Below are 22,129 nucleotides of genomic sequence, written 5' to 3' on the forward strand. Positions count from 1 at the left end.
AAAGATTTCAGGTAAATTCACCTTTAGCCCAATTACAAATCATATGGAAAGCTAGCAAAGCTGTGAATGAAGAATTCGTCTGGTATTTAGTAAATACAATTAATTTTAAAATAAACATGTTGTGTTAAAATAAATAAACATTTATTTTTAGACAGTTCCTGAAAGTGTACTGGCAAGTTGCTGATGAGCCTGGGGTGCAGGTGTGAGGTCTGCAGAGATGGCACACTGTTGATGAATTAGCCAAAGGTAGTAAGCACAAGTGCAGTGCTGTAGGTTTTATGCAATGGAACAAAACGGTGCAGCACTGCCTCAGTAAAGAAGGGCAGTCTGTGTAAGTGAGAGCACCTCTACTGCTTAAGAGGCCGTGCAAGATTTCATCCATGTTAAGGGCAGACACTCCAAGTGATCATAAACATCCAAAACCTGCTTGTAAAAACCAACCAACCAACACACAGAGCAAGAACACAAGCCTCTGGACAGGGACATGGTGTCAGCTAATGGATAACAATGTTATCTGCTTATATCACTGATGCAGTACACTGCTATAGGGACAACACTCTGGAACAGGTATGTGTAACAAACACTAGTGATCAAATACTTACATCTCTTCTTAACTGCCTCACAAAATCTAATTTCACTGTCCATGCACTGTGCTTGGCACTACATGTCTGAACCATATGCAAAAGTAGGCTATTGCTGTCTCCCCAAGCACTGCCCAAGGCTCCATGCCTTTTGTCTCGTGAGCTGATTCCTTGCTACCTAAGAGATCTCTTACTCACTGAGGCCGCAGCTATTTTTGAGTGCAATCCCAGAACTGTAAGAGTCACTCAATGAAGAATTGTTTACTTAGGTTCAAGAGTAATGACAGCATGAGAGCAGGTGACTTTACAGTAAATTACAGGTTTAAACAAGAAGAATATTTCCATCAACTAAAGCAGCAGGCTTCTGAGAAAAATTTCAAATACTAGCTGTAGACAAAAAAACCAACCCCCCCCCCGCAAAAAAAAAAAAAAAGTTGAAAAAACAAACAAAAAAAACCCCAAAATCCTAACCACATTTAAGAAGGAACCTACCCTATTTATGAAGTGATTTTGATACAGCCATTTACATCTCTTCTTTCCAACATCTCCAGGCCAAATACTCCCTTGTCCTTTATTTAATTTAAGCAGAGTGAAGCAGCCACATAGGTTCATTAATAAGCACTCCACTAGAGCTGAGTAAACTGAAGAAACAAAACTTCACTGCAGCTGTTCCACCAGCGAAACAAATTTCAGTAATATGCTGACATGTCCTATGTGCTAGACCAGAGTAGCCTGATGCCTTGGCTACTCCAGTGTGTCTCAGATGGCTTCCGATGTTTACCTGTGAAAAACTGGATGGAGCTCAGAGCTGACAAGCTGGAATTAGCCTCCCATTCAGAGGCACTGATCTTCAAGGGGGACTACAACCAGCCTACTATATTGGAGGAGGAACACAGCAGGGCATAAGGGTTCCAGGAAGTTCCTGAAAAGGATTGGGAACTACTTCCTGACCCAAGCAATAGAGGAGGCAATGAGGGGACATGCCCCCCTGGGCCTGATGCTCACAAACAGGGAATGGCTCACTGGTGATGTGAGGGCTGAAGGCAGCCTTTGCTACAGTGACCATGACATGGTAGAGTTCAAGATCCAGAGCGCAGTGACCAGAGCAAAAAGCAAGCTCACAACACTGAACTCCGGGACAGCAGATGTGACCACCTGGGTGATCTGGAGGAGCCCCAACGGACAACACCCTGGAGTGAAGAGTGACTCAAAAAAGCTAGTTCATATGCAAGGATTACCTCTTCCAGGTGCAAAAGCAGTCCATCTCAACAAAGCACGAATTCAGGCAAAAAATGCCAACAGGCCTGCATGTTTGAACAGAGCTCCTAGCACAGAAAGGAAGGGTATGGAGCAGAAGCAGGGACAGGTAGCCTGAGAGGAACATAGAGGCATTGTCCAGACACGTAGACACATGGCTAGGAAAGCCAAAGTCTACCTGGAATCACATCTGGCATAGGATGTCAAAAGTGAGAAGGGTTTCTCTAAGTTTTCTCTCAGCAGCTCAAGGAAGACTAGAGAAAATGTGGGTCGAGTGCTGGGTGATACAGGGCAAGTTCTTCACATTGGTCTTTAGCAACTCCAGGTCCTGGACACTTCGGGGAATTCTGCAGCAAGGAAGATGATCTTTGGCTTCTACTCAGCTTTGGTGAGGGTACACTTGGAGTCTATGTTGAGTTTTGAGCTCCCGAGTACACCAGAGACAATAACATGTTGGACAGAATCCAGCAGAGGGCCATAAAGATGATGAAGGGGATGGAGTATTTTCCACAGGAGGAGAGGCTGACAGAGATGGGACTGCTCAGCCTGGGGAGGAGAAGGTTTCTGGCAATCTCATCAATGAGCACAAACAGTTGAAGTGAGGAAGTGAAGAGGACAGAACCAGGCTCTTTTCAGTGTTGCGCAGTGACAGACCCAGAGGTGAAGAGCACAAACCGAAACACTGCAGGTTCCCTCTGAACACAAGGAAACAATTTTTCACCGTCAGGGTGACCGAGCACTGAAGCAGGTTACCCAGAGGTGTTGCAGAGGCTCCTTCCTTAGAGAAATTCAAAAATAGTCTGGACCTACGGCTGGACTACTTGCTAGAGATGACCCTGCTTGTGCAGGGAGGGGGTTAAGGTGTACTCCAGAGATCTCTTCCAAGTTCAACTATTCTGTGTTTTCCCTTAAACATAAGCCAATTAAAATGTGTGGATAGAGCCCTGTGGCCCTGGTTGCCTCACTGCCAGATCATTCATCACATAAATGATTGCGGGTGGGTGGACAAGGAACAATGAATGGAAAGTTCTTGACATTAGACTACATCTCATTTCAGATGTTCAGAAGTGAAATGAGAATAGGATTGTCTGAGGGAGGGGCCTGAGAAAAGACTTTAAACAAGACAGGAAAGTGTAAAGAAAAGCAGTAAGGAAGAGATTCACCTGCCCAGTTCCACTCACATTACAGAAACTGCACCTGAAGAACTGTGGAGTGGAATACTGAGCAACTTGGGAGGGAAGATCTCTCCACAGTGATTATTTTTTATTGTCGAGTGAAAAAAATAATTACTACATAAACCTATAATCTCACATTGTTATTTCCAGGAGGGATGGCAGATACAGAGAAACAATCATGCTTTGAAACTCTCATTCTGCCCCTGGGTATTTCTATTTCCAGAAGAAAAACAGCAAAATGAAATCACATTGCATACTGCAAGCAAAGCAGATTTGCAGTGATTAAACATGATTCACATCTCTCTCACCTTCCTAATAAAATATAGTTGGAAAATAATACTATGGCCTAAATTTTATTGTTGCTTATATTTTACATCTGTAATTTTGGCCAAAATGGCTGGACCGAATAAAGTAGACACCAACTGGCCTCAAACTACAAGAAGCTAAAGAATGGCTTCCAAAGGCAGGCACTGCAGCTATCACAAACTTTCTGCTTCCACCTGAACCTTGCCTCTGCATCTAGTCAGAGAGCTGCTTACATTCACAAGCACCTTTATCCCTTTCCAAAATTGCCTAAGATAGGCTGCCCACAGCACTGAGGACTTTAGCCCACAGATAGCAATAATAATTGTTCCCAGCACACGGAGCTTTTCCTGGCATTGCCTCACTCCAGTCACTATAAATAGTATATCGAAAGTCAAGTCAGGAGGAAAGAGAAAAAAATTCCCTGGCAATCTAAATAGTCAAAAGCCACTTCCTCTTATTCAAGCACTTACAGTGAGCCTAGGGCTGTCTTCGTACACACAGACAGAATCCATCTCTCATTTGTTTCTGAATGATCTTACCTTGCACTCCCTTCTTACTGCAGATCATGGCATCAGGTCCACTTGCTGTGGTCCTACAGCCTCTGCGGATGACTGTGCTCACTGGAGACAGTCGTAAGAGATGTTCAGACTGCAGCAGGCCCGCTGCCACCAGAACTAGTATGTTTTCCTTTAGTGAACACTACCACCTCAGGACCATCCCAGAGAAAGCCTGAACAAGAGCAGCTTCTCCTGAAACACCTCCACTGTGCTCCTGCAGAACAACTTCACACAAAACATGAACACCAGCTACGCCACAGGCCTTGTCACTGGCATTACTGCAACTTATCATCCCCCAGCACCAGGACTTTCCAAGAAAACACGGATCTAGCTCTGATTGATTCACAATACCGGATGCAAGGACAGAGGGCTGCAGAGCTAGCACCTCAGGAGGCACAGCAAGCTGCCACTTCCCATCAAGTCAGGCCTTCCATGAAAGGAGAAGGCAGAGTTTGGAGTGCGCAAGTGCTCTTCCTCAGCTTGTCTCAGTGATTTTTCATATCTTGGCACAGTGTCAGAATGCCACAACAGTTCAGCTGGGCACAGCTCATCTCAGACACTGACCCAGTTTTCCTCAGCTCCCCCTACAACACTCGCCCCTGTGTTGCCTGTGTTTGCCTGACTGCTCACTGGAGACAAGTTCCACCCGGGAGGCCAGAGGAGCAGCTTCTGACAGACTTCTAGCAATAACAAACGGCACAGAAAAGTGCTGGAATCATAGAGTGGCAGTAGGGAGAGGGGTAAAGAAAATGAAGAGAGGACAGACCAAGAACCAAAGAGGCAGAGAAAGAGGCATTAAAAAGCTCACTCTGACAGTAACAGCAGAGAGGAAATATTTGGAGAACTAAGCAAAATACAAGAAGAGGAGAAGGACCAAGAAAGGCAGCTGGGAACTTCACCAGAGCTTTATGTACACCCAACAGTGACTTTAGGGAATGTGATACAGGTGACACTGACTTTTTGTATGCAGTTATGACTTGGAACTGAATTGAGACATAAGGAGACATTTAGAAGAGCATAAAATTGTTCTCTTCTTGACTGAGACAAGTGATCTGTTTCTTGTATAGGAGTTCTGATCCCAGGTGTACTGTGGACAGCAAGAATAAATACTAGATGTGAGAGCATTGAAAATGAACAATGTCAAAGCTGGAACTGGAGTCAAACTGGGAAGGATGAATGGACACAGATGACTTTGAGGCCTAGAGAAAAACGGATGTGCAGAGATACAGAGGACCTCAAATGAGAATGACTCTAGGTAAAGGGATGGAGTTTGGCACTTAGAGGGCAGGATGACGGAAAGGAGTTAGCAACCAATAATATTGTAGAATCATGATGCAGACATTTAGACATTACATTTCTCAAAATGCCAGAAAGATAGCATAATTAGCATGCAGAAGACATGCCAGAAAATAAAAATTGTAGTGTCGTTTAGATAAAACACTTCTTCCCCACTCCCTTTCCCATAAATATATCTATGGCTTGCTTATGGAGATAGTAAATTCCTACTGAGCCAGGCTATTCCACAGCGACTGCTACTGTGCATCTTGTTCTGAGTAAGGTGGGATCAGCCTGCAACAGAAGCCAGGCACAGTGATGCAATAGAGCCCTGGGTTAATCTAGAGTTTCACAGTTACTACAACTGTTTGGGTGGGGAAGAGAGACTGGAAATGAAAGAAACATTAAGGAGAGAAAAGTGTGTCTTTTGAGTCTTAAACTGAGATAAAATAAATGAAGTGACTAAGAACTCTTTCCTGCTTAACTGTTGATAGGAGATCAGTTGAGTAAGGGATTTTTTAGGTAAAAGAGGTGGAGCTGAAGCAATTACTGGCTAATTATATGTGGGAGAACTGCCAGGGAATGTTTTGTGTGAGGAAAAAAAAGGCAAAAACACGAGAGGAAAGATCTGGGCAGGGTAGGACAGAATATGAGTAGACAGCAAGCACTTGATACAGGAAAAGAAGCAAACTACTTGAAAAGTGCCAAAATGTATGTGCAAGTAGCAGAAGGAGGCTGGAGAAGCTGATGAAAGGAGCAATATGGAAGAAAAGAAATATTTAAAAAGGTAATCTAGATCAAGGCACCAAACATTATTGTCAGCTGTGAGTTTACCTTGAAATTAAAGCTCTTACCCAGGAGAGGCTAAGCCACTGGGTTTGTTCATTTGGAAGCAGAGCAGGCTGTGGGGCGGGAGCTTACGGCTGTCATCAGCCACCTAATGGGAGGATATGAAGAAGGTGTAGGCACAAGGTGGCAGAACATGAGATAACACAAGTTGTAATAACCTCTTACTACATCTTACTAAAATCTTCTTCTACATAGGAAGAAGTAATTTCACCATGGGTGTTGTCAAATATTGGAACAGCTGCCCAGGGACATTGTGTTTTCAGTAATAACTAAAACTAGAGTAGAACAGGCCTTGAGTGACCTAACCTAATTTGGTCCTGCTTTGAGCGTGGAGTTGGAGCAGATGACTTTCACAAGTCCCTGCAACATAAATTATCCTGTGGTTTTAAATGAAGCATCCTTTAAGTGATTAAAATTTAAGAAGAGCTTGTTGTGCTCTTTTTTCCCTTTGCTACTAGTATGTGCATATTTTTTAGCAGACTACCAAATCTTTTATTTTAACACAAATCTTAACATTCTTTTAGCCTCACACACTGAAAAAGGTTTATCCAAGCTGATGAGAAAGGGCATTTTTCAGTAACACAAAAATAATCATGCAATATTCTTCCCAAATGAGACCTCCAACAGCTCCATGCACAGTTGCTTGCTCCTGCAGTTATCAGCAGTACAGATGTGATTCCTTCTGCAATCCGAAGGGACTGCGTATAGCCAAAGGACACTGGCAATTTTATGGAATCCTTACAGCCACCACAGATGACAGGCAGACCTTTTGCTTGCTAAATACTCTTAGAAATAAACATCCAGAGAAAGAAGAGAGGACAAGCAGCCATGTGGATGGCTAACCTTGGTAAACACCCAAATGCCCACCCTCTTACTCTCCCTCCTCAGCAAGACATAGGGAGAAAACTGGATGAGAAAGCTCGTGGGCAGAGGTAAAGAAGTTATAAAGACAGGGAGCTTGTTTACCAATTACTATCAGAAGCAAGACAGACTTGGCTTGGGGAAATTTAATTTATTGCTGATTAACATAGATTTGGGTAATGAGAAAACAAAAACAAACATTAAACCAACACCTTTCTTCCTCCCTCTCCCAAGTTCAGCTTAAAGCTTTTCACTCCAAACTTGTTCCCTCCTTCTCTTTCTGGCTGATGTTTCTGCCTCTGGTTAAGTATGTTTGTACAGAGGTGCCACACACCTGTCCAGAGCTCTGTCCTTCTTTATTTAGAAGTCAGCTTAGCACTTTATCAGGCAGTCATTCCTCTTCTCTTTTTTGTCTACACTGTAATTTTAAAAATATTTTTTTAAATGTCCCAGTCATAAACTCTACATATTATTTTCAAAAGTACCTGGTAATCTAAAACCTATATGATTTTGCATAGCAAGGCACCCTGTGTGTGCATACATCTACAGAAAGAAAAGGAATTAAGGTCCCAACCTTCTTTTTTCCTCTGTAAACCGCCATTCTCTTTTTTGACTGTTCAGGATGACAAGTCTAATCAGATAAAGTGAAAAGTGAATCCCACACAGATTGCACCCACATCACCCAAAGGGCTTGCTAAAAGTTGCTGTTTTACTCTTCTATTTAGCTGGAGAAATCTGCCATATAGTAACACAGAGCAGGCAGTCTTATAAAAATAAGGAAAGAAAGTAGCTTAAATCATGATAGGGGACAGGGTGGAAAAAAGGGCTTTCTATCTATCTGCTCAGAATGGCTCTTGGCAGATTTGTTGTTCTAAATAAAGAGGTAACAGCTGGTCCAGGAAGGAATCCACAGGCTTGCATATGGTGAGGGGGAAGGCAATGCCCACACACTCTTCTACCAAAGTGTAAGAAGGAAACTTGCTTCTCCTTCTTATCCTTGGTTGATTCTTCAGTCTTATTAAGAACACCTCTCTGCATTATCATCAGGAGAAATCTGCCCTTGAGCTATTGCTTTTGTTCTGTGTTTCATCTAGAACACCGTGTCTGCTCTGTATCAGGACAGATGTCTGTCCTTAGGAAAGGAGAACACAGGCACAGAGGAGAAGGGCTGGAGAGGACTCCACACAGAGAACACCAAGCAAGGGGACACAAGCTGAATGTGGCTTCATTCAGACAGGACAGCAACATGTTGTTAGCAAGGAGAAGAGATTGGGAAGGATGATCAAGCCAGAGGAGTTCACAAGAAACATGAGGAAAGAATACCCTTCAACATTATGATTCATATTTGGTTGTCATTTGCTGCTCCAGGCTGCTCATGGAATCTTGGGAAGTAAATTTTAGGAACTGACTTTTGTAGCTTGATAGACTGTCATTACTTCAGTTATTCCTACAATATTAACCACTCTCATCTGTCTCCAGCTTCTGTGACAATCAGGCTGCAAGAAGTATCAGCTTTCACCGAATACTATGGAAAATGGAAGACATTAAAAAAATCCTTGTTTTTATTTGGCAAGCCAAATTTCTTTCTTTCTTTTTTCTTTTTTTTTTTTTTTGACTACTTAAGAGTACTATATGAAACTAACTTATTGACTGGCAGTTTATTTAGACAGTGAACTAGTCATGCTACTGATGCAGACAGCAAATTTAGTGCCATACAGAGCTGCTCTATGTCAAAGCTTACTGTCTCTGAAGCAGCACTAAATGAATGTAGTTACATTTCTCTCAGAATGAGCAGGATAAAAAAGGCACACATATTTCAATTATCCTCAAAGTTTAAACAAATGAAAAGCACTTACCAATTTTAATTGCTTTTTAAGGCTCTAGTACAATGACCTGTATTTTAATCAAACTATTTTGCATGACCCAAATCTTCACATAGCAGGAATTTAAGGTAATATTGACAACATTAATTATTCGTTGCATTTGCACTCTGTTGTTAACCAGAGTATTTGTACGTTCCATGTCCAAGTTGAACTCTTGTTTTAATAAATCCAGCTTTTAAATTTTGTCTGCAGCCAGAACTGTGTTCCATGTGACATTTATTTTTTAGAGTACTAAGTGTAGTGCAGCAACATTTCAGACTGCTGAGAAATTTTGAGTAGATGCAGATTAAAACAAAGGATGCACAAGAAGAACATCATACACAAATTATACAACCAACATAAGCAGTTTTCTCTAATGGACTGTCCTAAGCTTAAGATAGAAACACAGTCATGACATTAGACTGGGTGCTCAGGCTTGGCCGGATTTTAGCCCAATACCACTTCTGGGTGACATGTCATGTACTCTACTTGCTCCTACAAACATATCACAGAAATACCATTGGCCCTGGGGCAGAGTACATTATTGGTAATGATGATACCATTATGACTGATTTTTCTAGTCAGGACAGGCTCACAGAGGCACATTTTCTCTGTCCCATGACCAGGCTGCTGCCCTTTCCACTTTTTTTATTTTATTACTATACACTAGCAAAAGGGCCCAAAATAACTAGTACAGAGATTGTATTAGCTCTGGGCTCAGCTCTCCTCCATGCAGCATCTTCCTTCTAATGCTGCTGCCTCTTGATAAAGAAGTGGAATTATGGTAGATCTGGCTAGTGAAGCTCCTGCTAGTTCTGTATGTACCCTCAGAGGCTGTCTCTGGTGGCAGCTGTAACTGAGGCCTGAGTGGAGCTTCCAACCATTTTCTTAGCAGCTAGTAGTAGTGTCCTGGTTTTGGCCAGGACAAGGACAATCTCTTGCATTAGCTGGGAGTGGGCATGGCTGTGGGGGTGTAACCAGGACCAGATGTTACTCTACACCACCTCTTATCATTGACAGGGGTGGGGGGAAGGCACTCACACTCCAAGGAAAAGGGCATTCCTTTCTGTTGGGAGAAAACTTCTCTGTGTTGCAAAGAACCAACCAGACCAATATTTGTTTATTGTCACTTCCCATGTAAATCATCGGTCTTACACCTTTTGTTGTTAATATTGTTGTTGTTACTGTTAATTTTATTATCTCATTACTGTTTCTAGTAAACTGTTCTTATCATAACTGATGATCTTTGCCTTTTGTGCTTCCAGCTGGAGGGGGAGCGAGTGGCAGCGTGGTTTTAGTGGCAATACCAAACTGGAGAACACCATTCCTAAACCATGACAAGTGGTCACTCCAACTCCAGTCTGAGGAGCTAAATGTGTGAAAAGAGGCTGCCACAAGGTGATCTCTGTGGGAAATTATTTACCCTCCCAGCTCTGTGAAATTTTGGCTAGGGCCAAGTATTGCTGGCACAGAGAACCAATGAAAAAATGGCTGCCAAAGAGGAAGAGGGGAAAAGAGTTCTCTCACCTTGGCAGGCTCGATCATCATCCACAGGCTGGTAGCCAGCCTTGCAGGTACACCGTCCAATGGCCACCATCCACTCCCCTTCTCCATTGCAGTGCAGCCGAACACTCGAGGTCCCCGTTGTGCTCGTCTCTTCAGCGTTGGGTACACACGTCCCCGGGGACTCCACCAGTGAGGTCCTCTCCCCGCCAGCAAACGTTTCAGGAAAGGAGGCAAATCCTTTCACCACAGCTGGGCACTTGTAGAAAAAGACTTGGACTGCTACCAAGGACATGCAGGCTCCCGAATCCTGGAAGGCCAGGTAGAAGCCATGCTTGGTGAGTGGCCCAAAGCTACGGACTTTAACATTCATCTTGACCACCTTCCCAGTGCTGTCCACCTGGGAAAAGCTTTCATCAGCTGCAATAGTATCCACTTTGGTCCAGGGGCCCTCACGCCACTCTGGCATGTCCTGAGAGGCTATGTCAGCCTCTGACTGGTGGTAGTAGAGTGTGAAGGTCTCCTTGCAGGAAGAGGCCACAGTGCGCATGCTGGCGCAGTCCCTCACGGAGAAACGGAGGCGGACGTGGACGCGGTGGGCCCCGCGCCGCTCTATGAAGTGAGTGCGCAGCCAGTTGTTCTGACCTGGTTCAGCCACGTTGCACACTTGAAAGGTTCGGATCAGGCGCTTCTTGTCATCCAGGACACTTACCTCATCCCACTACAATGGATACAGAGGAGAAAAAAGAAACAGAAATAAAAAAATTGATTCAGTATTCAACGGCACCAAAAATACAGGACAGATCTTTGTCCTCCCCCTGTCCTTGCCATGTCTATGACAAGATTTGAACTTGTTGATGCTATGTGCAGCAGAGCATTCTAGACAGAGTATGATCCTGTAAAGAAGAGCAGTCAAAGCTCTGAAGTAAGAATTGTTGTGACAGAAAACATAAATGATGCAAACTTGGTCACACGACATTGAGAATCTTAAAATGCAAGAGTCACACTTTCTTCCTTCCTATTTCCCATCTCTTATCTCCAGAGACAAAACAAATGACACAAACAAATGAGACAGAGCAAAAAGACACTGTTCTCTGGAGAACACATTAAAGCAGAAGTCCCTTCTACCTAACTTTACCACAGTGGGAGCTGTGTTCTGAATCTCCTATGCACATAAACCACTCAGCATGGCCACTACAGGGGCAGGTCCAGATCTGGTTTGTGGCTGCAGGAAGGCACAAGGGACAAGGAGGGGTGGAAGCAGGTTCCTCCTGTACAAAGCTGTAAGACAAAACCTACTCTCTCAAAAAGCTTTACAAAATAGGTACAAGGCCCTGGGTATGACAGAGGATGTGCACAGTGAGGTAAAGGAGAAGGAACCTGCTCAAGCATTCTCATGAAGGTCTGACCAACTTCTCACAACAAGATTTGCATTAGGACCATTGGCCAAGAAGAAACAACAGCAAGTTATGGTCATTAGTGACTCCCTCCTGTGAGAAACAGAAGCACCCTTTCACTGATTACAACATCTTTTCAGGCAAGTGCTGTCTCCCTGGGCCCCAGTTTAGCAATGTCACCAGATGATGGAAGAGCTTAGTACAGCCTTCAGACTACTATCCACACCCGCTTTTTCACATGGGTACAAACAATGTCCCAACAAAAACTGCGAAGTTGATCAAGAGTTTTCAGGGCCCCGGATGAAATGTTAAAAACATCAGGAGTACAGGTAGTGTTTTTCTCAATCTTTTCAGTAGCAGTAAGGCACATTTGAAAGAAACAAATAATGCCAAGACATCAATACTGGCTTCAGGACTGGCGCCTCTGCCAAAATGCTTGGGTTCGTAACCACTGAAGAATCTCTGAGACATAGGGTGTGTTGGGACATGACAGGATCCACCGTCCCGATGGAAGAAATGTATCTTTGTTCATAAACTGGAGGGACTGATTGAGAGATTTAATCTGTAATTGATGAAGGAAGGGCATACCACCAGGAGAGCTGAAGGTAAACCAAGGGCTGGCATGGCATAGACTTAGGATGGCTGTTGCAGCGCGTTTTTATACTTTGTAATACTTTGTAATAGTTTCATGGCATAGACTTAGGATGGCAGTGCCAGCTGGGATCATGTATGCTGCTCCTGGAAGCACGGAGAGCTCAGGAGCACAATTGAAATGTTTGTACACCATGGGAGCATTGGGCAATCATTCATGGCACAAAACATAACAAGAACAAGTGCCAGGTCCTGCACCTGGGATGGAGTAACAGCAGGCACAAGTACAAACTGTGACAGGAGTGTCTGAGTGCCCTGCAGGGAGGGCCCTGGGGGTGCTGGGGCAGCAGCAGCTCAGTGAGAGTCAGCAGGGTGTGCCCGGGCAGCCCAGAGGGCAGGAACCGCGTCCTGGGGGCACCAAACACAGAGCACAGCCGGGCAGAGCGGGGATCATCCCCTGTGCTCAGCGCCCGTGCGGCCTCACCCGGAGTGCTGGGAGCAGCTCTGGGCACCACCACTTCAGAGGGGTGGGAAAGTCTCTGAATGTGTGCAGAGGAGGGAAACAAAGCTGGTGAAGGGACTGGAAGGCGTGTCCTGGGAGGAGTGGCTGAGGACTCTGGGTTTGTCCAGTTTGGAGAAAAGAGAGGCTGAGGGACAACCCCCTTGCTCTGCAGCTCCCTGAGGAGGGGAATTGGAGAGGGAAGTGCTGATCCCTTCTCCCTCAGATCAATGATAGGATGCATGGGAATGGTTAAAATCTTCCTCAGGGGAAGCTCAAAATTGACATCAGGAAACATTTCTTTACCTAGAGAGTGGTCAGACACTGGAATAGGCTTCCTAGAGACGTGGTCAATATCCCAAGCCCGTCAGTGTGTAAGAGACATTTGACAGTGCCTTTCATAACATGCTTCAACTTTTGGTCAGCCCTTAAGTGGTCAGGCACCTGGACTAGATGATTGTTGTAGGTACCTTCCAACTGAAATATTCTATTCTATTCTATTCTATTCTATTCTATTCTATTCTATTCTATTCTATTCTATTCTATATGGAAGGGTGCCTGGAGAACTCTTTAGTATCTCTGGAGCAGAGGTGAAGGAATAGGATAAGGATGTGGCAATAGCATCCCACTCAGCACCCTTCTCTCTTAACAATCTGGCTTTACAAAAGACATTGTGTTCAAATTCTTCATATATATATGAAATCTACAAACCAAGTCTCACAGTTTCCCTTTCTTCATCAGATGCATACATGTCTTCCCAGCAGACACAGAGTCAAGAAGAGGGACAAGGGAAATGCTTACCCCATCAGAAGGGTGTGCAGTCCAGCCAATCTCTGAGGTCTCTTGAGTTGTATCCAGAAGTATTTCTGTTTGTATTTAAAAACATTAAATAAAAAAAGTATTTTGTGCTATTCCAAGTCAGATTAAAATCTTATCTGTTCCTCTCAAGATTGTCTTGTAGAGGACTTCTATACACCAAAAATATACATTAATGTTTTGAGACTAAATATGACAGGTTATGTCCACACTAATAAATTAAGAAAGGCAAGACAAAGGCAGAGGCACTGGGCACATAATCATGTTAACTCATGATTCTCAAGTTGCTTGGCAATATTCTCACCAGACTTTCCCAGGCAAAGTATAAGCACACTGACAGCATGGCGCAGAGTTATCATAATCAGAAGTTCAGATGAGGCCACTCTCTTTTTGGAAAGGAAAAGGTGGGACACAAGATGAGCTACATGAATGCATGCCAGTCCCATTAGGACTATGGTTGCCCATTTTATCTGCACATGTAAGTGTGGACATAAGGCCAAAGCATGTTTGTTCCCAGTTCTGGAACCAGATTTCTTTGGGAGTTTATGACCCAGCTGAACCTGTAATGGATTCATTTTGTTCTGGAGCTGGGAATTATATTGCAGGCCTCTGTAGGAATCCCAGTATTAAATAATCTGTTGCATTATTACACTGCTCAAGAGTAGGATACATGCAGCACTTCACAGGCCTAGTTTATTCCCACAACTAGTCTGCATTTCCATTGTTATTGAATCTACCACTGGAGACAGATATCAGCCTTGACTGCTCTTGGACAGTTATTGTATGCTTAGGTACAAAGAAAAGAAATTTTGACAGTACAAACTATAAACATAGTATTCTCCAAAAGAGAATGTCAGGGTCTGAGACCTCTGTGATATGCAAGCATGTGCTCTTCACTCTGTATATTTAGGACACAGAATAAGAAAATTACTCAGATGAATGGGTATTTACATGTGTTGATATATACTGTATAAATAAATTTTCTTTTCTTAAATTCTGGGAAGCTTTATTTGCTTATTTTGATTTTCATATTTCTATTTTATTGCTTAAAAAAAAAACCTGCAAAAAGCAGATTAAAAAATCCAACCCAAAACCTAACAGCCAGCTTACTTACAAATAAGGTTCACAATCCATTATTAAAACTTTTAAAGGTTTAGTAATATTTTATTTAGTTCCACATTTTATGCAGCACAGATATCCTCAATGGTTTTTATTTCCAGTTTATGGATTGCTCATGTCACTATCCCTACCAATACACGTAGGGATTCACTCCACATTAATCATTGGAAAGGAAAGACTAGGCTCATCCTAAAGCAGACATGATCAAGTGAGCAAGTTTATACAGACCTCAGCCTTGACCAATGTTCCTGAACTATATTCCCTATATTCCTACAGGACATTTTATACTTTTCAGACCTCCCTGAGGATGCAGCTCCTTGATTCAAAAGCAGTGCAAAATATCAGGGCTGGCTTGCCAAAACTGGAAAGAACTACTGGTTACAGCTAAAGTACAACCCCACTAAAATTATGTAACAGACCTCAGGAAATGCTGAGCTGCTCAGTTAAGGATAGCTCAGCTCAGACACCTCCTCTGAGCAGCACAACATCTGCAAAAGGCCTATGCCTCCCTGAGGCACAGTCTTCCCTAGGCTGTCCTAGCAGCAGAGGAACTTGGCATTCCCCCACGCCCATTACCTTCTCAATTGCACAGTCTGGCACAGAGATTGCACAGTGTCATGTCATTACTTTGCCACTGGGATCCCAGACATAGTCTTGATATGCTGAAATAATACACAAGGCTATTTTTCAACGCAGAAAGAACTTTTTTTCTAATCAGATCTGAGTCTCCCATTTCCCAAAGCACAATGCTTCTACCCCATGGAAACTCTAGAAGAAAGTAAAATAGAGAAAAGTTAATCAGGGCATGGAAAGCCATACAGAAAGTGAAGAAGGAATGGGGAAGAAAGGAAATAGAGAAGATTTGCTCAGTAGTCTGTGCTCTGCCGTGTCAAGCATATTCTCCAGACAGCTTCTCACCAGTGAGCAAGGTAGTACTGACCAAGCACGTGAGTATTTTACAAGCAAACAGAAATAGGCAGCCTGAAGCAGACAGAACTGCCCCTTTCACAGTGAATACTTTAAGTCAGAAACCACTAGAAAAATAAGAAAAGTACACAAGGATTTTGTGTGCATAAATCTCATTTCTCAACCTACGGCCGAAAGTCCCTCACTATTTTTGTTCTTCCTCCCTTTCCTACTGGCTGTATGCCTGGAATCACATCCCCAGTCACACTAGCTGCATGCACACTCATAAATCTAACAAGCTGTTAAACTGCTCTCTAGCTCTGAGGACAACAGGCACAGTATGGTTTATGTTCCCATGGCTAAAAATTCCAATCCCATAGAAGTGCACAGCTGCATCCAAACCACCTCCCAGGAATGGTCCTCAGTCCATCCTAACCCCTGACCTATGTGTAAGCACTGTTTGTGATAAGATTATTTGTCATGGGCCAAACAAACCCATGCCTGTGCTCATAATTTAACAGTATTAATGACTACAGGTGTACAGGTATAAGCCTTCACTCTGGCACTTTATTAGCACTGATGACTGATGAAGCACTGCACATCCTCACTGTGCTGGGCCAGACCAGTATTCTGCTGCTCTTCAGTGCAGACAGAAATTATCTGTTCAGCTCAATTTACCACCTTGGAAGAAAAATGGCTTATACCCTTTCAACATTGCTCAAAATCAAGGGTCTTGCAACATCAGTTGAGAGACTGAGACTCAGTCTCAGTCCAGCCCATGATGCTGCTAGAGACAACACTGATTGAGGTATCTCAAGGTATCACTGGAGCAATATTCCACTCTGCATTAAAAATGAGGAATAGGTAAGATATCTGAGCAACCTAGAGGCTTTGAAACATGTGACAATGTGACAATTCTACAATTCATTTTTCACTCCTGGTATAATCTCAGTTTTGAAGAATGATATTCCCATTTCATATTATAATGTTATTTTACTTCAAGGAAGATAAAAACAACAGATGAGAGAGTCTCCTGTATGTTTCTTCCCTAAACTAAAAAAAGAAAACAACATCACTTTTTATAAAAGAGTCAAATGGGTTCATTACACTCTGAAAAATCTAAACTCTCATTTGAGTATCCTCAGTTCTTGCCAGCCAGAGAAGGAAAATAAAAATCCCAAATACTTCAGCTAGTACTATTCTACATTTACATCACAAACCAATCTCTTGGGCTACATTATGCTATAATGTCAACATCCAGAAAAACTGGGCAGAGGCTGGAAGCTATTACAGATCAGGCTGTTCAGAATAGGCACATTAATAATCTCCATATTTTGGTCTGCCTGTACTTTCAAGCAAGACTACTAAGCGCTTGTGTTACAGACAAAATGGTCCCCTGATGCAAGAGGATGACAATTCACCCAAGGATGACTGACCCTTAGACAACCTTCATGGAGGCAGAGATGGCCTAACAGCTTTCTGGATTGAGGGACATTGCCCTCGGTGTCTTAACAGTGCAGTGGTGCAAGAGGGAATTATACAACCAAAGCCTTGCAAACTACAGCCATGGACAAGAGAGCTGATCCTGAGAAGAGAGGAAAAGAATCCCTTTACCTGTGTGATGAGAATCTGCTACTAAAACTATAGAATCACAGAATTAAACAAGCTGGAAGGGAGGTACAGATGTCATCTTAACCAACACCCCGCTCGAGGCTAGGCTAAATTACAGTAGGCTGCTCCAAACCTTTTCTAGCTGAATTCTGAATATATCCAAATGTACACTGATAGAAGGCAAAGGGCACTATGGTAAAAGGTAACATTTAGAGAGTTTTCTTTGCTACGGAGCCGAATGCCCCAAGCAGCAAAACTTGCTCACTTAACAGACCTGAAATGAAGTGAAACATTTCTGAGCTTACTCTGCCTTCTACGATCATTCCTTGAAAAAGTAGGCAGGGTGTGAATGCTCTCTAAGAAGGCTGGGAAGAGAAAGCATTCCCTGGGCTTGTGCAAAAATAGTGTTAGGAGTTGTCAGATCCAGTAACCTCACACAAGCCAGGCTGCTGCAGCTCCGTGGCCCCAGGCACAACCAATAGCAGGGTTAGGTGGGTATTCCCAACAGGCACACACACAAACACATGCAGGCACTGCACATCTATGAATGGCCAGCCACAAAGACCAACACAGACAGAAGCACTCACCAGTCATGCAAACAGAAACAGCACCACCAATGGCCTCATCCTGCTCCCCTTTCTGGTTGGTCAGGATTAAGGTCTGTTAGTGGGAAATATATATGCATTTGTATACAATGTGGATCTCTGCAATAATTGTCCTTCGAGATTTAGCCTTCTGACCTCTGGATCTGTGCTCTCTCCATCTGCTGGCACCTGAAGCTCACAGCCCACTCCTGGTGTGAGTAGTCAGGCTCACTCACTGATACACCCCTTCACACACACACGCATGCTATGGATCCCCTGCTAACTGGCTCTCTGGGTGCAGCCTACCCAGCAGCTAGCCCTGGGTGCTTGCTCCCCTGGGCTGCTATTCTCTGCATCTCCCCACCAAGTGGTCTTTGCCATTCAGCCTACCCAGGAACTGCCCTGGGATTCTCTTGTCTCTGGGTGTGCTGAGATACACAACACACAGACAGTACTCTCAAAGAACCCCTGGAATTTATGGTGCCCAGAATAGCTGACCTGAACCTCCTTGTAGTTCTTCCCTCACTAGATAAACCCCTCCATTTGTCTCACTCATAGAGACACATACACATTTAAACTGGTGTCTCATTCCTCCTCCAGACTCTGCTCTTTCCCTGCCTTCCCAACCCACTAACTCCACCATCAAGGTAGTCTGCCTTGCTATAGAGATCACAGACTCACTAATACAAGCTCACTCACTCACTCCAGCTGCTTGCATCACAGGTGCACGGATCCTATAACCTGTGGTCCACCTTGAGTTGCTAGCACTTGATTTTCATCCATTCCACGATCTCCACCTCCTGGTAGTGCTGACTCATGGGCCACTCTGACCTGTGGTGGCTCAACTCCAGTTGGTGGTATATAAATGTGCATACACACAAACACACACACACACACACAAAAAAAAAAAAATCAACAAAACAAAAAACAAACAAGCAAAAAAAAAAAAAAAAAAAAAACAAAACAAAACAAAAAAAAAACCACAAAACCAACAACAAAAAAAACCAAAAAACAACAACAACAAAAAAAACCACCCAAAACCACAAAGCCCCCTGACCCAGGTAACTGGTGAACTGGTGAAAAATGGAATTTAATAAGACAGGATAGACTGTGGTGATCAGATGCCTGACAGCCATACTGACCTGCAGCTGGTGTATGTGACTAGCCCCTTATCTCTCTACTTTCTCACACTTAATCCTCCCTTTCCACACACATGGTTACTCCCCTAGACAACCCACAGTAAATTCTGCAGATTATCTCCCCTACATCCCATAATAAATACCATGCCCCTGTTGGCAATAATCTCCTTCAATGTGAAAGGTGTCCCAGAGAGCATTTCCATTGATTTAACTTAATGGGTTCATTCCCACCCCACAGACTGATCACACTCCTGTGACAGCTCTGGGAGAAGCTGGGTCAGGGCTTATTTCTTAACTTATTTCTCTGTTACGTTACTGAGGTTCCCTGGCCTTTCCCTACTCCTCCTTTGAGCATGGGGAGAGGACCCTTTTATCAGGAACCTTTTATCACTCATATAAACAAATATATTTAGGCACGGGGTCTATCATCTGGAGACAAAATACAGTGAAACCTTTTGGAAGCCTTATATACAATAGAACTTCCAAAACTAAACAGCAATTGTGGTGAAGTAAAAACATATGAATAGTTAATGACATATGCAACTGTAGCAAGTATTCTGTTTTTCACAAATGAGCGGATGAAACAAGTAAAAAACCAAACAAAAATAGTCCAAAAAAATCCTACTTGTTTATAACTGTCCAACACAAAGGTTGCTGTTATTTTTTAAAACAAAATGTCGTAAAGTAGCTATGACTTAACATGAAAAAACAAGCTACAGAGTTATAGAATATGCCTCCTAATGGATACAAAGCCAAACTATATGAGAGAAATTAGTTCAAATTTTTTCTTCTATAAAGCCATAATGTCAATCCTGCAATGAATGATCCTGTGTTACTTCTGCAATGCTACATCTCAAATGCAATTAATTTTAGAAAAGCTATTTGGAATCAATGGGATATGTGTTTAGTAAGTTCCACGAAGTATAATGTAATTTAACTGCTTGCTATGTCAGAGCAAAATGCTGACACTATCAGAATATCAAAGTTGTCATCTGCAAGGAGGAATTCTCACACTCCAACCAGGAGTTATGTACCATCTGTGAAAGAGAGAAATGACAGCCAAATGGTGTAGGATATGGAAATACACAGCTTTTTGCAAGGTAACACAGTTTTTAAGCTTTATGAATGATTGTGTATTTTTCTCTTCCCCGGCCCCTTTCTTTTGTTAAAGCTCTAAGGAAACTGCTGGGATTAGCATGTTGCACTACTACTGATGTCAGAAAATGCAGACATCAAGAAATTAAAATAAAAAAAGTTCCAGCTTTGCATATGAAATCAAGTTAAATTACTATTTACAACTTTCCTAGAGATACAATATAATATCTACTCTTCCACAGCTTAAGAAGTTCATTCTCCAAACATCCACTACTAAGTCAGGAACTTGGGTCCAACTGCCACTGCCACCAAACCAGCTACTTTCGATACAGCACAGTGTGACTTTTCATGCTTATCTACGTTCTCCTGCTTGCTTATTTTCATAGACATTAAAAAGGGAGCTTATGTCTTCCAAAGCTTTACCAAGGCATACACTGAAAGTCCCGGAGACCCTGCATTACAAGAATGCCATTCCTTTTCTTTCAAGCTTTAATTAGATTTGAATATAAACAGTGTTAGTTGCAGCATGAATACTCTCTCCTGTCCTACTGGCCTCCAAGCAGCAGATCGGGAACAGATTCAACGCAGGGCATGGTACAAACCTGGGAACAGGGATGCCCCCTAGCACAGGAACTACACAGGAATCTGTTATGGAAGAAAATGAATCAAATGGAGCGGCTGAGACTGACCAAAAGGATAAACCCCTGCCTGTTCCCCCTTTACAAACAGGCTGCACATCCAGCCCCATCTCATTCACGTTCTGCATGTCTGCAACAGGATATTCCTCTGCCCTGGGCTTTCCAAGCACGTGGCAAAGTTTTTGGCATGCAGGAGAGCGACAGGAAAGAACTGTGAAGAAAATGTTTGCTAGGATTTTAATAACTCACATGAATCACAAGCAATCAAAATAAAAAGTTAATTTTACTTTTTTTTTTCCCCCTGAAGTAAAATGACACTAATTTAAACTTTTCTTTGTGTATACTAAACTGCATATAATAAACCAAAAGACAATGGTATTTTTCACTCTGAAGATTCCCTCTGAGGAAGGTATATTTTCCTCCACTTCAAAGGCAAGCCAATTTGAGCAATCAATACATTATTTTCAACAACCCAAGAAAACAACCAGTTAGTAGAAAAAAATAGGGGGCAAATGAAATAAGAATGTCTGACCTCACTATTTTTTTTCTTCCATATTCTCTTTTGCCAAGGAGACACTCCTAATGCAAAGAGGTTTTACCAAAGCAGAATAATTATTTTCTCTATATCTTGAATTTCTGGAAGATACTTAGAAAGATTGTCCAGCTATTCTGCAAGCTAAAAAAAATCCCGTACAGAAATGTTTCTGTTTGCAAAGCAGTCTTCCCTCAAGTTTCCATTCAGGCTTTTTTTTTTTGGTGTAAAAATCATGTCTGGAAAACTTTGCACAGACATGCTCATTCCTGGTGAAATCAGTGTGTCCAAATGCAAGAGCTGTATTAAATATTAAATTCAGCCTAATGTCTCCTTTTTATGCATTAAAACCAATACCAACAAAATAATTTCAATTGCTTACAAGAACTTCTTTACTTCTGAGTCATGAGGGCGTTTAAAGTCCCATTAGGTCCTGTAAAAGCATGCTGCCTTCTTTCTATCTGAGAGGCATTCTGCCTAAGAAGTATTTGCGCTCTTCATAATGTATATAAAGATAGTCTGAATCTTTTGACTACTTCCCTTCCCCTCTCCACACCTTCTCCCTCTTTTCTTAATGATTAACATTAAGGTTTAGAAAATGTCAAAGTTTGAACAACATTTGGTTTTGAGACAAAATGTGATTTACATTCAGATTTTAAATCTAACTCAAATGCCTGAGAAACACTAGGAAGAACTGATTGACTGATTTTCCCACTCAGTCAATTCTCTTTAGTTGGAGGTGAAATGTATTTTAAACACCATCTAAAACTTCTAAGAAGCTCTACAACAACTAAAGACCACACTGGATATTCCCTATATTTTTTAACTTAAATCTGAAACCTGAATTTCAAGTTTCTGCTATATATAATAATGAGTCAACAAACAAGCCATGGGCCTTTTTTCTTCCTTATGGACAACTCTGCACTAAAGCAAAGCTTTCTACATAGTTATCATCAGACTTTCCTCCCCTACCATA

General features: G+C 42.6%; 1 protein-coding gene across 2 annotated transcripts in view; it reads right to left on the reverse strand.

Annotated features, from left to right (window-relative positions):
- LOC121336410 (ephrin type-B receptor 5-like) overlaps positions 1–22,129 on the reverse strand; it is a 64,002-nt gene that overhangs the window by 21,540 nt on the left and 20,333 nt on the right. For both annotated transcript variants that reach the window (XM_041405538.1, XM_041405537.1), the window contains exons 3-4: positions 13,515–13,579; positions 10,251–10,947 (exon numbers count right to left, since the gene is read on the reverse strand). In XM_041405538.1, the coding sequence (XP_041261472.1) occupies positions 10,251–10,947; positions 13,515–13,579 (762 nt within the window). The remainder of the gene's footprint in view (positions 1–10,250; positions 10,948–13,514; positions 13,580–22,129) is intronic.

The sequence above is a fragment of the Onychostruthus taczanowskii genome, unplaced genomic scaffold (genome assembly GCF_017590055.1).
Source record: "Onychostruthus taczanowskii isolate IOZ18803 unplaced genomic scaffold, ASM1759005v1 scaffold230, whole genome shotgun sequence".
In the NCBI taxonomy this organism is placed as follows: domain Eukaryota; kingdom Metazoa; phylum Chordata; class Aves; order Passeriformes; family Passeridae; genus Onychostruthus; species Onychostruthus taczanowskii.